At 43.4% G+C, this 15545-nt stretch overlaps 1 protein-coding gene across 11 annotated transcripts in view; it reads right to left on the bottom strand.

Moving 5' to 3' along the window:
- The window catches only part of adam22 (ADAM metallopeptidase domain 22), a 256501-nt gene that overhangs the window by 141516 nt on the left and 99440 nt on the right, over window positions 1-15545 (bottom strand). For all 11 annotated transcript variants that reach the window (XM_033012998.1, XM_033013001.1, XM_033013004.1 and 8 more), the window contains one exon: window positions 3847-3916. In XM_033012998.1, coding sequence (XP_032868889.1) covers window positions 3847-3916 — 70 coding nt within the window. The remainder of the gene's footprint in view (window positions 1-3846; window positions 3917-15545) is intronic.

Genomic DNA, 15545 nt, shown 5'->3' with positions numbered 1-15545 from the left:
GTTGAACATGATGGTTTGGATTCCAGTGCCTGACTCAGTGTTTTACTGACCCTGACTTGGGGTAGAAGAACCGGAATTCACAACATTGGACCCACCTTCACTGGTTCAGTTATAAAGGAGCTAATGAAGGGACTTCAGTGCAAGCATTTATCCTGCCCATATCACCCAATATCATCTTGTGCTGTTGAGTGACAAAATGGGATACTCAAGACGAAATTGGTTAAATTATACATTGAGAGAGGTTTAAAGTGGCCTGAAGCCTTGCCAATAGCTCTAATGATAATGAGATCTAGCGCTAATCGACATACAGGCTTAACTCCACAAGAGATAGGAATGGGGAGACCAATGAAATTACCAATGTGCTCTGTTATCAACAAAAGCTATGGATACTCATTGCATAGATAAGAACATGCTAAATTATCGTACCGCACTAACTAAATCTCTCCAAGGTTTCCATTCGCTGGTGACTGAGGCACAGAAGGAGGCAACCGTTAATAGAACTACCTCCAACCATTTTAGTAAGCAGCATTCCAAGTGCTGTCGACGACCCATGCTACAATTAAGCTATAGGGAAAAGCAACATGGATCCACACTTCTCATTGCACACAGATACCAGACCTAGACTAGCCTAAGACCAGCCCTTGGGCTCTCTTTATTGTTGATCTCTGTGGATTGTCACCATGTCGTGGTGGTGAAGGTTGTGTAGTCCTGAGATCCTGCGACCGATGCCGCCTGGAGCTATGCTCCTGGTAGGGCCACCCATGGTGGTACGGTTGAGTGGGAGGTCCCTAACAAAGAGCAATACAACCAAGACCTCAACAGTGGAACAGGCGGAGGATGATGGCTAACTTTAGTGGAGCGTTATGCCCGTCCCATTTAGGAAACCTGAACGGAAACCTCTGGAGACTTTGCGCCCCACCCAAGGTTTCCGTGCGGTTCCAGGAGGTTCCCGGAGGTTTTTGTCAGTCTCCCTAATGGTCGAAAGTGGTTTCCGCTTCTTCTATGTTCCGGCAATTACTTCAAAAATTCAAAACCAGACGCGACTAAAAATAGGTTGCTGTTTTAAAAATCAATAATTGTTTAGTCAAAGCCGGTTGCGATGCTAGTTGAAGGTGGTTGCCGGAGGTTGCAAGTGGTTGCCAGCGGTTGCAGGTAGTGGAAGGTAAGACCTTCCACTACCTGCAACCTCCGGCAACCACCTTCAACTAGCAACCGCTTCAACTAAAAAATTTACGATTTTTAAAACGCCAACCTATTTTTAGTTGCGGCCAGTTTTGAATTTTTTGAAATAATCGCCGGATCTTGTTTCCTAGTCAGTTTCTCAATTTACTAATCAAGAATATATTCTGGGACTTCATCCCCAATATTGTTGGTTCCATTTTGATTTTCCCAATGGATAGCTTTAGGATAAGACTGCTCAAGCATTTACCAAAAAGATAGGTGTTATGAAAATCCTCACTCATTAGGACAACAGCATGTAAATTATGGATGCACTTAGAATACCAAATGGTTATTGGAAGTTCAAAAAGTATTTGACACAAAAGAGGAACTATATTCTTTAACTGGAAACAGTGCAGAGAAGATTTACGAGGATGTTGCCAAGACTTGAGGGCCTGAGATACAAGGAGAGGTTGGGCAGGCAAGGACTTTATTCCTTTATTCCTTCCTTTGACCATAAATTCCTGAATCACAAAGGTAAAGCAGAAAACTATAGAAACTGATTGATACCAAAAAACCTTAACAAAAGATCCAACAGAGTGACACCCAATGTAGCATCCAGCAGATTTTGTTTTTGTTCACATTTGTTTCCTACAGAAGTTTTCACAGGAACACTACAAAATAACTCAATATATTTAGCAACATATCTGTCTTTCACGCCTGAAGTTTAGTTTAGCCTAGTTTAGAGATACAATGCGGAAACAGGGGCTTCAGCCCACCGAGTCCACGCCGACTAGGGATACCCGCACATTAGCACTATCCTACACACTAGGGACAATTTATAGTAGCAAGTAACCTACAAACATGTACATCTTTGGAGTGTGGGAGGAAACTGGAGATCCTGGAGAAAATCCACACAGGTCACGGGAGGAACGAACAAACTCTGTACAGACAGCACCTGTAGTCAGGATCGAACCGGGGTGTCTGGTGTTGTAAGGCAGCAACTCTACCGTTGCGCCACCGTGCTGCCCCTTCGTCTCTCAATTTCATTCTTCTCATACAAGCAACAAACAGAAAGAAGCCATGGATGATGAAGGAAGACGTAACACATATTGAGATTAAAGCAGGATGAATACCTGGGAGTCCACATTTCTGAGGATATCACACGCTGCAGCACTCGTGAGTAAGGCAAGGCAGCGCCTTGACCACCTCAGGCAATTGAGGAAATTCAGAGTGTCTCTGAGGATCCTCCAGTGCTTCTACTCAGCGGCTGTGGAAAGCATCTTGTCCGGAAATATCACGATTTGGTTTGGGAACTGCTCTTCCCAGGAGAAGAAGGCTCTGCAGAGAGTAGTGCGTTCGGCCGAACGCACTATGGGAACTACACTCGCCCCCCCTGCAGGAACTATACATCAGAAGGTGCAACTCCAGAGCCAACAAGATCAAGGGAGACCCCTTCCACCCCAGCAACGGACTGTTCCAGCTGCTACGGTCAGGCAAACGCCTCCGTTGCCATGCTGTGAGAACGGAGAGGATGAGAAGGAGTTTCTTCCCAGAGGCCATTAGGACTGTAAACTCCTATCTCTCCAGGAACTAACTTTACTGTACCATTCTACTGTTGTGTGGTGTCTTTTTAAAATTACTGTTTTTTTTCCTTTTTCTTCCCTTCCACAAATATGTAATATGTGAATATGTGATTCTGTTCCATTTTGTTTGTAGTTTGTTTGGTTGTTTGTTTGTTTGGTTTTTTTGCACAATCCGCGAGCATTGCCACTTTTCATTTCACTGCACATCTCGTATGTGTATGTGACGAACAAACTTGACTTGACTTGATATTCGTAATTCAGTAATCCTGTGTTAAATGTTTCAATTATTTCTGCAATATATAATCTTAGGCTAAGTTTTAGCTTGGTCAACTCAAACGTACACTCAGCGACCTCATCTATGTGAGAAGGGAGGAACCCTCGTTCCATGAGGAATGACATCACGGGTCTCACTCAAGTGATTGAGTTTTTTAAGGAGGTGACAAAGGAGATTGACGAAGGTAGGGCAGTGGACGTTGTATACATGGATTTTAGTAAGGCTGACCGCTGTTACTCCAGCTGTGTGCGTCTATCTTTGGTATAAACCAGCATCTGCCGTTTCTAGGATCAGACACAGCCAGGCTTGTGATGGAGAAGACCAGCACGTCACCTGTTAGTTACGATTTGTTGAATTATATCAGGCTGCTGTTTGATGAGACAGCAGCCCCAATTTAGACACCAGTCCCCAGATGATTGTGAAGAAGACTTAACAACATAGTATAGCTGGGACATATTGGTTGGTGTCAGCAAGTTGGGCCAAAGGGCCCGTTTCCATGCTGTATCACGCTATGACTCTCCTGGTTCATCCTATTTTCTACATCTGAATTCAGACTTTTGCAGCACGCCCTCTCCCTCCCGACCCTTCCCCACCTCCAACGCATTTTGTAAGATTGGACCTTCTCAATGTCCAAATGAATCCCCAATATTTATTTTCTCATTGCACCATTACATTTCTACCCAGCAGTCCTTCTGCAAAAGGAAGGTTGAACAGCCTAAAGTGAAATTTGTAATTGTGTTAAAAGGAAAGTTGCTGTCAAGAAAAAAGTCAGCAAAGGATTGTGTATTATAACACTTATTCTATGTTAATCTTTAAAGCAAAACTCACCACTAAGTTTCCTTCTTTCGTTGGTGTTGGTTCAATCAAGTACGTATAGTTTCCATCATAAAAGAAGCCACTGAGGATAAAAAAACAAGCAATCATTTTAATAACGTATATGGCATGAGGAAGTGAGTTATGCATCGATCTTCTGCTTGCCCACCAAAACATTAGCTTTGGAGCAGTGCAAGATAAAGTGACTGATCAAGACAACCTTAACAAAAATTCAATCTCACATTCTATTCCAGTCGAATGTGGGCAGCTTAAAGAGAACAGAGGATAGACACAGTGCTGGAGTAACTCAGTTGGTCAGGCATTATCTCTGGAGAAAAAGGATGGGTGACATTTCGAATCGGGACCCTACTTCAGACTGAAAGTATAGGGGAGGGAACTGGAGGTAAGAAAAGGCCAGAACAGAACTTTTAAACATAAAATTCTTTATTTCATTCACCATAGGGAAATACATGGTCAGTGCCAGAGCCCATCCCCCCCCTGTAAATGTGCAGCGTATGAAGATAAGTTGTCACCCCCCCCCCCCCCCCCCCCCCTCCCCCCTCCCCACCCCTGACCTCAAAACTGTTGTTACATATTTGGATAATACTAAAGCGGGCGCAGTTGCAAGAACAGTTTAAGCCAAGAGAAATGGTCATATCTCAACAGAGCCTGGTCATCAGCTAAAATGTTCCATCTGAACAATGCAAGGAGGAAATGGAAATTTACCAAACTGACCCCCACTCCACTGGCCCCAGTTCCCTGACCAATAGCATTGCAATTTTGGTACTGACTGTAACTTGAAAACTAACCTACTTGGGCCGTCAGCATCTCTGGAGAGAATGAATGGATGATGTTTCGGGTCGAGGCCCTTCTTCAGTCTGAAAGAAGGGTCTTGACCCGAAACATCACCCATTCCTTCTCTCCAGAGATGCTGCCAGTCCCACTGAGTTACTCCTGCATTTTGTGTCTATCTTCAATCTTCTCGGATCCACTCTGGGAGTAGGAGTGGGGGCGGATCCGGATCCGCAATGGCCGTGAGCCCCAGGCTGAGTTCGACGATCGTTTCCCTGCTTCTGCTGCTGTTGGAGGTGAGACCTTGCGTCGCGCCAGGGTCCTGGGCCTGTCCCACTTTGGCCGTCAGTTACGCGACAGGCCGGTGGCACACGACGATTTCGTGCAAGACGAAGTCCACACTCCTCCGCACCACTCCATGCGCCCGTCTCCGCGCTACCCATGCGCTACCCACACGCTAGCAGGTCGTGTAAATGGCGCGCAGGTCGGCCTGTCCCACTTGGCGAAAACAGCCAAGTGGGACAGGCCCTTCAGCCTCTGCTCTGTATCTCTTATCTGATTCCTCTCCTCCGCGATCGTACAATTAGATTACCAAAAACAGATAGTAATCTATAGTGCAAAGAAAATTGTTGGCCTATCTGAGATTAGCATGATATACGATGCTGCAGTCACAGGGTAGGGCTCATTATATAAAACTCGTGTTAAGGGCCTGTCCCACTTGGCCGTCATTTACGCGTCATATGTAAAATAGGTCGACGCGTCATCATGCCGTCTGGTGCGCGTGACGTCATTAGAATACCCTGCGGCGCGCGGAGACGCATGGTTACGCACGGTGACGTAACCATGCCTCACCACGCGCAACTCCGCACTCCTCCACGCCTCTCCATGCGCCCATCCCGCGCTACCCACACGCTACCCATGCATGACAACGCGTCTACTCATTTTACATATGACGCGTAAATGAGGCGCAAATGACGGCCAAGTGGGACAGGCTCTTAAGGGAACTCCATTCAGAAATAGAGGCAATGTAAAAATAAACCCCACGAGTGTTTACTTGTCATATGCACCTAAAACGGAACAATTACATTCGTACTTGCAACAGAATAACACGCTTGTAAACACAATGCATCTTATCAGGATGTATCACAGCATGGTTTGGGAACAGCTCCATCCAAGACTGCAAGAAATTGCAGCGAATTGTAGACGGAGCCCAGACCATCACACAAACTAACCTCCCTTCAATCTACTTTGTTTACACCTCATGCTGCATCAGGAAGGCCACCAGCATAATCAAGGACGAGTTCACACACTCAGTTCTCCCCTCTCCCATCAGGCAAGAGGTATAGAAGAGTGAGAAAGCACACCTCCAGATTCAGGGACAGTTTCTTCCCAACTCTTATCAGGCAAATGAACCATCCTACCAACAACTAGAGAAGAGTCCTGAGCTACTACTTATCTCATTGGAGACCCTCGGACTAATTTGACTTTACTAGACTTTATCTTGCACTAAACGTTATTCCCTTTATCGTGTACCTGTATACTGTGGATGGCTCGATTGTAATCATGACTGTGGAATTCTCTGCCTCAGAGGGCGGTGGAGGCCAGTTCTCTGGATACTTTTAAGAGAGAGCTAGATGGGGCTCTTAAAGATAGCAGAGACAGGGGATATGGGGAGAAGGCAGGAACAGGGTACTGATTGGGGATGATCAGCCATGATCATATTGAATGGCGGTGCTGGCTCAAAGGGCCGAATGGCCTACTCCTGCACCTATTGTCCATTGTCATGTATTGTCGGTTGGCATGCAACATGCCAACCAACAACTGGTTGGCATGCAACAAACGCTTTTCACTGTACCTTAGTACACCTGACAATAAACTAAACTAATATATAATAAACAAGAATTCAATAAATTAATAACCACAATACCAGTACAAAAAAAATCCAATGTTCTTATGTGTAGCGTTTTAGAGCATGATGGTTGTTGAGAAGAAACTATTCGTGAACCTGTTGGGTCGGGTTTTCAATGTCCCATACCATCTTCACATGGTAGCAGTGAATTGCGAGCATAGCCAGGGTACTGTGGTGATATTGGCTGCGGTTTTTGAGGCAGCAACTGTTAGATCACTGATGATGAGAGAGATCAGTACTCGTTTATGCAGAATTCACACCTGTAGAAGTTCAATAACGTATTTGTTGATATACCAAATCTTTTCAATATTCTAAGGAAGCAGAGGTGTTTATGGGTTTTCAACATGATTGCATCAATGTGCTGGGCCCAGGACAGATCTTCAGAGATATGCACGCTCAGGAACTTGAAATTGTTGATTCTCTCCACAGCTAATCTGCAGATGAAGACAGGTTTGTGGATTCTAGGCTTTTCCATCTAAACGTCAACAATCAGCTCATTGGTCTTGGCGATATTGAGAGTAAGAGTGGTGATATGGCAATCAGATGTCTCAATCTGCCTCCTATACTCTGAATCACCATTATTCGTTATTCGTCAAACAACGGTGGTTTAAAGATGGAGTTTAAATTGTGTTAGGCTACACAATCACATGGAGAGAGTGAGTAAAGCAGTGGGTGGAGCACACACCCCTGGGGTGCTCCTGTGCTGATGGGTATCAAGGAGGAATTATTGCTGCCAATTCAATAGGATTTTGTTCTGTCCATGAGGAAGTCCAGTTGCATAGGGATGAGCAGAGGCCCATTTCCACGAGTTGCCAAACTGTTGTTGATAAACAACAGTCTGATTAATATGTTCTGATTGTCCAAGTGGTTCAATGCAGAGTAGAGTGCCAGTGAGATTGCATCCCCATTTAATCTATTGTGGTGACAGGTAAATTGTAGTGGTTCCAGGTCCATGCTAAAGTAGGATATGCATCATAGCCAACCTCTCAAAGCTCTTCATCATCATGGACATTAATGCCATCGGTCAATAATCATTAAGGCATGTCACCTTACTCTTCTTGGACACTGGTATTATTGATGCCCATTAAAGCAGGTGGGAACCTCAGACCTCAGTAATGAGCAGCAAAAACTCCAACTAGTTGGTCCATGCAGGTTTTAAGAACCTGGCCAGGTACACCATCTGAGCTGGACGCTTTCCGAGGGTTCATGAGTCCATTATAAAGGATGAGATTACGGAGTACTTAGTTCATGATAAAATAGGCCGAAGTCAGCATGGTCTTGTGAAGGGGAGATCTTGCCTGACAAATCTGCTGGAATTCTTTGAAGAAGTAAATAGTAGGAGAGACAAAGGAGAGTCAGTGAACGTTGTTTGCCTAGATTTTCAGAAAGCCTTTGATAAGGTGCCACATGTGAGGCTGCTAAGGAAGATGAGAGCCCAGGTATCAAAAGGGAGATACTAGCCGGGATAGCAGGTGGGCTGGATGGCAAAAGGTAAAGAGAGGCAACAAAGGGGGCTTTTTCTGGTTGGCTGCCAGTGACTAGCAGAGTTCCGCAGGGCTCGGTGCTGGGGCCGCTGCTCTTCATGTTGTATATTAATGATTTGGATGAGGGGATTGAAGGCTTGGTGGCCAAGTTTGCGGATGGTACGAAAATAGGTGAAAGGGCAGGTAGTACAGAGAAAGCAGGGACTCTGCAGAAGGACTTGAACAGGTCGGGAGAGTGGGCAGCCAAGTGGCAGATGGAATATAGTGCAGCAAAGTGTGGAGTCATGCATTTGGGTAATAGGAATAAAGGCGTAGACTATTTTCTAAATGGGGAGAGAATCCAGAAATTATAGGTGCAAAGGGACTTGGGAGTGCTGATACAGGATTCCCAAAAAGTTAATCTGCAAGTCGAATTGGTAGTAAAGAAGGCAGATGCATTTATTTCAAGAAGGCTAGAGCACAAACCAGGGATGTAATGCTGAGGCTCTATAAGGCGCTGGTCAGGCCACATTTGGAGTATTGTGAGCAATTTTGGGCACCATACCTGAGGACGGATGTGCTGGCCCTAGAGAGGGTCCAGATGAGGTTTACAAAAATAATCCCAGGAATGATTGGGTTAATTTATGATGAGCGCTCGAGGGCAATGGGCCTGTACTCGTTGGGGTTTAAAAGAATGAGCGGGACTGCATTGAAAAGTACCGAACAGTGAAAGGCTTGGATAGAGTGGATATGGTGAGGATGCTTCCACTAGTGGGAGAGTCTAGGACTAGGTCATAGCCTCAGAAGTAAAGGACGTTCCTTTAGGAAGAAGATGAAAAGGAATTTCTCTAATCAGAGGGTGGTGAATCTGTGAAATTCTTTGCCATAGAAGGCTGTGGAGGCCGTCAATGGATATTTTTATAGCAGAGTTAGATAAATTCTCGATTAGTACATGTGTCAGGGGGAGAAGGCAGGAGAATGGGGTTAGGAAGGAGAGACAGATCAGTCATGATTGAATGGCGGAGTTGATTTGATGGGCTGAATAGCCTAATTCTGCTCCTATTACTTAAGACCTTATGAATGATTTTCTGCCGTTGGTCTCGGTGACTGAGATTACAATATCACTGCCCGAGAAGGAGCATCGGTGTTCTCCATTTTGAAATGAGTGTGGAATGCATTCAGCTTGTCTGGGAGTGATGCCTCACTGTCGCTTGAGTTATTTAGAAGCAGAATATAGAAACAATCATATTCAGGATATAGAAACAGTACTACTATTGAGCATGAGCCAGTAGTCAGTGTGAAATAGATGATGCACGGTCAGCATCATTAGCAGGAACTTATCAAGTATTTAGTGGCACACATAACACATTAAACTTTTAGTTGAGTTAAAAAGTCACTATCAATATTTCAGCGGTTTGACAAAAGTGTGAAATAGGGATAAGAACATTTATGATTATTTATTCCAACACATTCTGCCAGAACCTTGCAATCTTCCAAAATACTAAATGCTCACAGATTCTCCTTGCTACATGGAACGAGCTGCCAGTGGAAGTGGTATAATCACAACATTTAAAACACACATGGACAGGTAGATAAATAGCATAGGTTTGGTGGGATATGGGCCAGATGCAGGCAAGTGGGCCTAACTTAGTTAGGCAACTTTGTTGGTGTGGACTAGTTGGCCAGAGGGGCCTGTTTCCATGCTGTATAGTTCTATGACACTATAACATCACCTTGGTCTAATGCATGTGGAATTATACCTTGAATAGGTGTCCTTGGTACTCCCACCTTCCCACACCTCAGTGGTGGACTAGCAACATTCTCAAGTTTCAAGATCCTGGCCAGACCAGTGTTATTTATATCTTGAAGCTGAATTTTTTTTAATTGTGACTTCCTAACTAGCCATCCAATTTCCAAAGGATACAAAATGGAACCTCAATGGAAGTCTATCCCAGACACTAAGGTGCGGAGGGCCATACAAGCATGTGAATGAGGGCGAGTAGAGGAATCTTAATGTAAGAAGACAAAATGCTGCTATTTTGTTACAGAAAACAATTAAGCCTTCAAACTGTGATCAAGTACATCGGTACCTTGCTCAGGGTGCTGTCCTGGACACAGAAATACCAATATAATCAACTAAAAACAGCCATTATACCATTATATATTGAAGGTACGTTGCTGACATTTTATTTAACTGTGAGTGACAAATGAAGGCGTCACTGAGGATAAACATAGATTATACATAGAGATTATCGGATTATCTATGAAAACTATGAATGTGCACAGTGGCACAGTGGTAGAATTGCTTCCTTACAGGGCCAGAGACCCGGGTTCGATACTGACTACAGTTGCTGTACGTTCTTCCCGTGACTGCATGGGTTTTTTCCGGGTGATCCGGTTTCCTCACACATTCCAAAGACATACAGATTGTAGGTTAATTGGCTTTGGTAAATTGCCCTTAGTATTTAGGATAGTGTTAGCGTATGGGGATCGCTGGTCGGTGGGGACTCAGTGTGCCAAAGGGCCCGTTTCCACTCTGTATTCCTAAAATAAACTAAACTAAATAAGTTAACATAAAATGAAACATAGTACAAAATACATTGTACACCAACAAAAATGAACTCTCAATCACATCAGCACAACAATAGCAGATGAAGTGGAAGAGTGGGGAGATGAGGTACCCTTTGGTTCACACTACTGAGGAAAATGGGCCAAGTTCTGACTCTTCCTTTTTGAAGAAGAGACTACAGATTAATGGTATTGCCTGCCTCTTCTTCTCATGGAGCATTTCTCAGTAGTAGAGAAAACTGTTGAGCACAAATTTCTTCAAGGCGTCAAATGGTCTGCAACATTTTATCCCCCTTTGTTTTTTTTCTTCTGGCCTAAAAGAACCATGTGGGCAATGCCAAACAGGTTGTCAATTAATGACAGAAGAGTCAACATAAGAGTTTTAAAGTAATCAAGCAAAACTTGGCAGCTGTGAGAACACACTGCCCAAATAACATTAATGAAATGAAAATAGTAAAAATATTGCATCTAAATTTTATTTTTCACATCCAATATAATTTACAGCCAATAAAGTACTTTTATTTTTGAATGTAGTCACTTTGTAATATAGGAAATGTGGCAGCTAATTTATGTACAACAAACTCCTACAAAGAGTGGTGTGATAATGATTGGATAATTGCCTAGAATTTCATGCCTGGGTGGTAGAACTAAAAATATTATGTAATTGAAGCGGTGCATTGTATGCTGCCTCTAAAATTTTGTTGCATTGTAAATCAATTGAAACAGCAGAGTGCCACCACCACACACTTACACCATTGATTATTTAGAAAATGTTAATGGTGATGCAGAGTTAATCGGGGATGCCTAGAGCACCATGTATAGATTTTTTTTCATTGTACGCTTCATGTCCACCTGACAGGGCAAAACCCTATCCATATTCTCCAGAGATGCCGCCTAAGCTGCTGAGTTACTATAGCATTTTGTGTTCTTATTTTAATATCTCCTTCACACCACAAAACCTTAACAGTGTATCATCCCCTCAGTACTGCAGTAGAATATCATCCAGAGCTTTCAAACTACAATACATGGAGGGAACGTAAACCCCAACATATTCTGTCTACATCTGATTGAACAATTCTTTCACTTACACGCATTTTCCAAACCATAGTTTCCTCGTCTTTTCCTGATTAATCTGCTGGTGTGAAAAGTGGTCAGCAGATGGTCCTTTAAAACCCCTCTGACCATTAACTAGTTAGGTCATCACTTAGCCCTTCCCAAAGGCATCAAAGCTGTGCATCACTTTCATGATAATGAGAGATGTCAGGGTTGACTGAACGATCTCCCACAGCACTGATTCATGCCTGTTCTCTCACCAACTAATAGTCCACGTACTTATTAGGCTGATAATGAGTATGTTACACAAAGTCTGGAATTACATCATGTTTCCATTCAGTAATGAAATACACTTGAACATTTTTGCATCACATCTGATACCTTTGTAATGCCCCGGCACAAAGCGTGCTAAAGGCATTGAGCTCACTCACCCTTATCACAAAGGCGAAAAATTGTAGCCCTCTAAGAAACTGCTGCAGTCTTCATTTATTCTCATTCTGACAGTTGTGCACCTGCTCTCCCTATGCACAGCACTGCTGAATCGTTCCTCTTTATTCAAACAATGGCTGTTGATTACATCATTTAGTGAACTGACTCAGACAAGACACAGTACCAGAGTGCGAAGGAGCTGAATCAACACATGTGGTTCAAGTGCCAAGCTTTGTGAAGTAGCCTGGGTTCATAACCGAATCTACTGCTATTAATTCAGCTTTCTCACAGTAATCCATTCAACTAGTTCTCCCACTGTTTCAAAGCTTGTCAATGTATGCCGTTGGTTTCACAGTGCCCGATAAGATGGATTGCCTTTTTGCTCTGAGATACTGGGGCTTCATCTTTTTTTCACACAACACTTGAGATTCTATCACACTTGAAGGTGGTGGAAGGTGAGAGAGGTCTGAGGGCATATAATGGTCTGTGGTGAACAGTAGCTGGTCAAATAGAATCAAGCCTGGGCTAAGTGAGATACGGTGGCTGGTGAATGGTGGGTAGAGGAGGGATGGTCTTAGACGCCATCAGGGGCCGTGAGGACACTGAAGGGGGATGGCTTCGAAGATTAAAAAAAACATTTAAAGTGGAACTTAACTGGAAGAAGCTTGCAAGCCCTTAAATTCTGGTGGCAATTGAGGTAAGGCTTTTAATTAACATTGAAGCTGTCACCCCTCCAGTTAAAGCCTTCTATGCAGTGCAAGGCATGCAGCGCTCTTCGGCCTGGTACACAATTTTGCAAAAGTACAATTCAAAACTTACTTTGCATTTGACAACACTGCTCATGCACAACAGCTTCTGTACATTTTTCACAGCTAATCTGAAGAGCCTGTTTGCGTGTTCATTGACTTGACTATTAATTAAATGTAATTATGAAGCACAAAAGCAACAGAATTTCTAGAAGCTTCTGTGTCAGATGAAACATAAGTGAAACACTTAAGATTATGGTTCATAATCACAAGTTAAAAATTTCCTTTAGAGTTTGCAATAATGCAATTAACCCACAAATCAAGGGCGAAATCACAGGCAACATGTGCAGATACAATGGATGAAAGAAAAATAAATCATATCGTGTTCATTTAAAAAAAAATCTTTTTTCTTTTGAGAGAGGTTATGCTACAATTGTGTGCAATGTTTGTCAGATCATAGCTTGAATATGTTTTCAGTTCTGGTCTGAAATATCGTCTGTCCACTCCCCCCTCACAGATGCTGCCTGACCCGTTGCATTCACACAGAGAGTGGTGAGTCTCTGGGGTTCTCTCCCGCAGAGGGTGGTTGTGGCCAGTTCATTGGCTATGTTTAGGAGGGAGTTAGATGTGGCCCTTGTGGCTGGGGGGATCGGGGGGTATGGAGAGAGGGCGGGTACGGGGTGCTGGGTTGGATGATCAGCCATGATCATATTGAATGGCGGTGCAGGCTCGAAGGGCCAAATGGCCTACTCCTGCACCTATTTTCTATGTTTCTATGTTTCTATGTGAGTACGTTTGTAGTAGGGTTGGTGAGTAAATTTAGTGATGACACTAAAATTGGAGGAGTTACAGACAGTGAAGAAGACTGTAAGAAGATACAGTGGGATATAGAACTGCTACAGGAATGGGCAGAGAAAAGGTAGATGGAGTTTAACCCAAGTGTGAGATGTTACACTTTGGGAGGTTGAATGTAAGGGAACACTACACAACTAATGACAAGACCATTAACAGCATTGATGTGCAGAGGGATTATGAAGTCCAAATTCATAGCTCACTGAAGGTGGCAGCACAGGTAGATAGCGTGGTTAAGAAGAAATATGTTATGCCTGTCTTCATTGCTTGGGGTATTCAGTATGAGTCAGCAAGTCATGATGCAGGTCTATCAGATTTAGGTTAGGCCGTGTTTGAGGTATTGCGTGCAGTTCTGCTCGTCCCATTACAGGAGGGATAAGGGAGGGAATAACGGCAATGGAGAGGAAGGATATTGCGTTGAAGGATCAGGATAGTGAAACAGCTTGGGTACAGATAGAGAATAACAAGGGGAAAAAAACACTAGTGGGTGTAATTTATAGACCTCCAAATAGCTGTGACGCTGTTAGTCAGAACATAAATCTGCAAATAGTTGACGCATGTAAAAAGGGAACTGCTGTAATCATGGGGGACTTCAATTTTCATATTAATTGGGCAAACCAAACTGGGCAGGGTAGACTAGAGGAAGAGTTTATAGAATGTATTAGAGACGGGTTCCTAGAACAGTATGTCACGGAACCGACAAGGGGGGAGGCAATCTTAGATCTGGTCCTGTGTAATGAAGCAGGATTAATTAAAAATGTCATAGTTAGGGACTCGTTGGGAACAAGTGACCACAATATGGTCGAATTCCATATTCAAATAGAAGGGGAGCAGGTTGAAACTCAGGCTAGGGTGCTTAGTCTAAATAAGGGGGATTATGAAGGTATGAGGACTGAGCTGATCAAAGTTGACTGGGATAGCAGACTCAAGAATAAGACGGTACATGAGCAGTGGTGTACGTTTAAGGATCTACTGTATAACCTTCAAGATAAATTTATTCCTATGAAGAAAAAAAGGGGTAAGGGTAAGAACAGTCAGCCATGGCTCAGTAAAACTATAAAGGATAGTATTCGGCTGAAGGCAAGGGCATATAAGGTAGCCAGAGGTAGTGGGAGGGTAGAGGATTGGGAAGCATTTAAAGGTCAGCAAAAAGTAACTAAGAGATTAATTAAGACGGGGAAAATAGGCTATGAAAGGAATTTAGCGAACAACATAAAAACTAATAGTAAGAGTTTTTATAGCTATATAAGAAGAAAAAGGGTGGCTAAGGTGAACGTTGGTCCATTGGAGGGTGAGACTGGAGAGTTGTTGGTGGGGAACATGGAAATGGCAAAGGCATTAAACGAGTATTTTGTATCAGTCTTCACCATAGAAGACACAAAAAATATTCCAACGCTGGATAAACAGGAGGCGGTAGGAATGGAGGAGCTAAATACTATTAAGATCACCAAGGAGGTGGTATTAGGGAAATTAATGAGACTGAAGGAGGATAAATCCCCTGGGCCTGATGGATTACATCCAAGGGTCTTGAGGGAGATAGCGGTGGGGATTGTGGATGCATTGGTGATAATTTTCCAAAACTCCCTGGAGGCAGGAACGGTCCCAGTGGATTGGAAAATGGCCAATGTAACACCTATATTTAAAAAAGGAAGTAAACAGAAGGCGGGTAACTATAGACCGGTTAGTCTAACATCGGTGGTGGGTAAAATGTTGGAGACAATTATTAAAGAAACACTAACGGGCCACTTGGATAAACATGACTTCATCAGACAGAACCAGCATGGTTTTGTGAAGGGGAAATCGTGTTTAACGAATCTGCTCGAATTCTTTGAGGAAGTAACAACCCGGGTGGATAAAGGGGAACCGGTGGATGTGGTATACTTGGACTTCCAAAAGGCTTTT

Source organism: Amblyraja radiata, chromosome 2 (assembly GCF_010909765.2).
Source record: "Amblyraja radiata isolate CabotCenter1 chromosome 2, sAmbRad1.1.pri, whole genome shotgun sequence".
NCBI classification, from domain to species: Eukaryota; Metazoa; Chordata; class Chondrichthyes; order Rajiformes; family Rajidae; genus Amblyraja; species Amblyraja radiata.
Note: the sequence above shows the minus strand (reverse complement) of the source record. Positions and strands in the feature narration are given on the sequence as shown.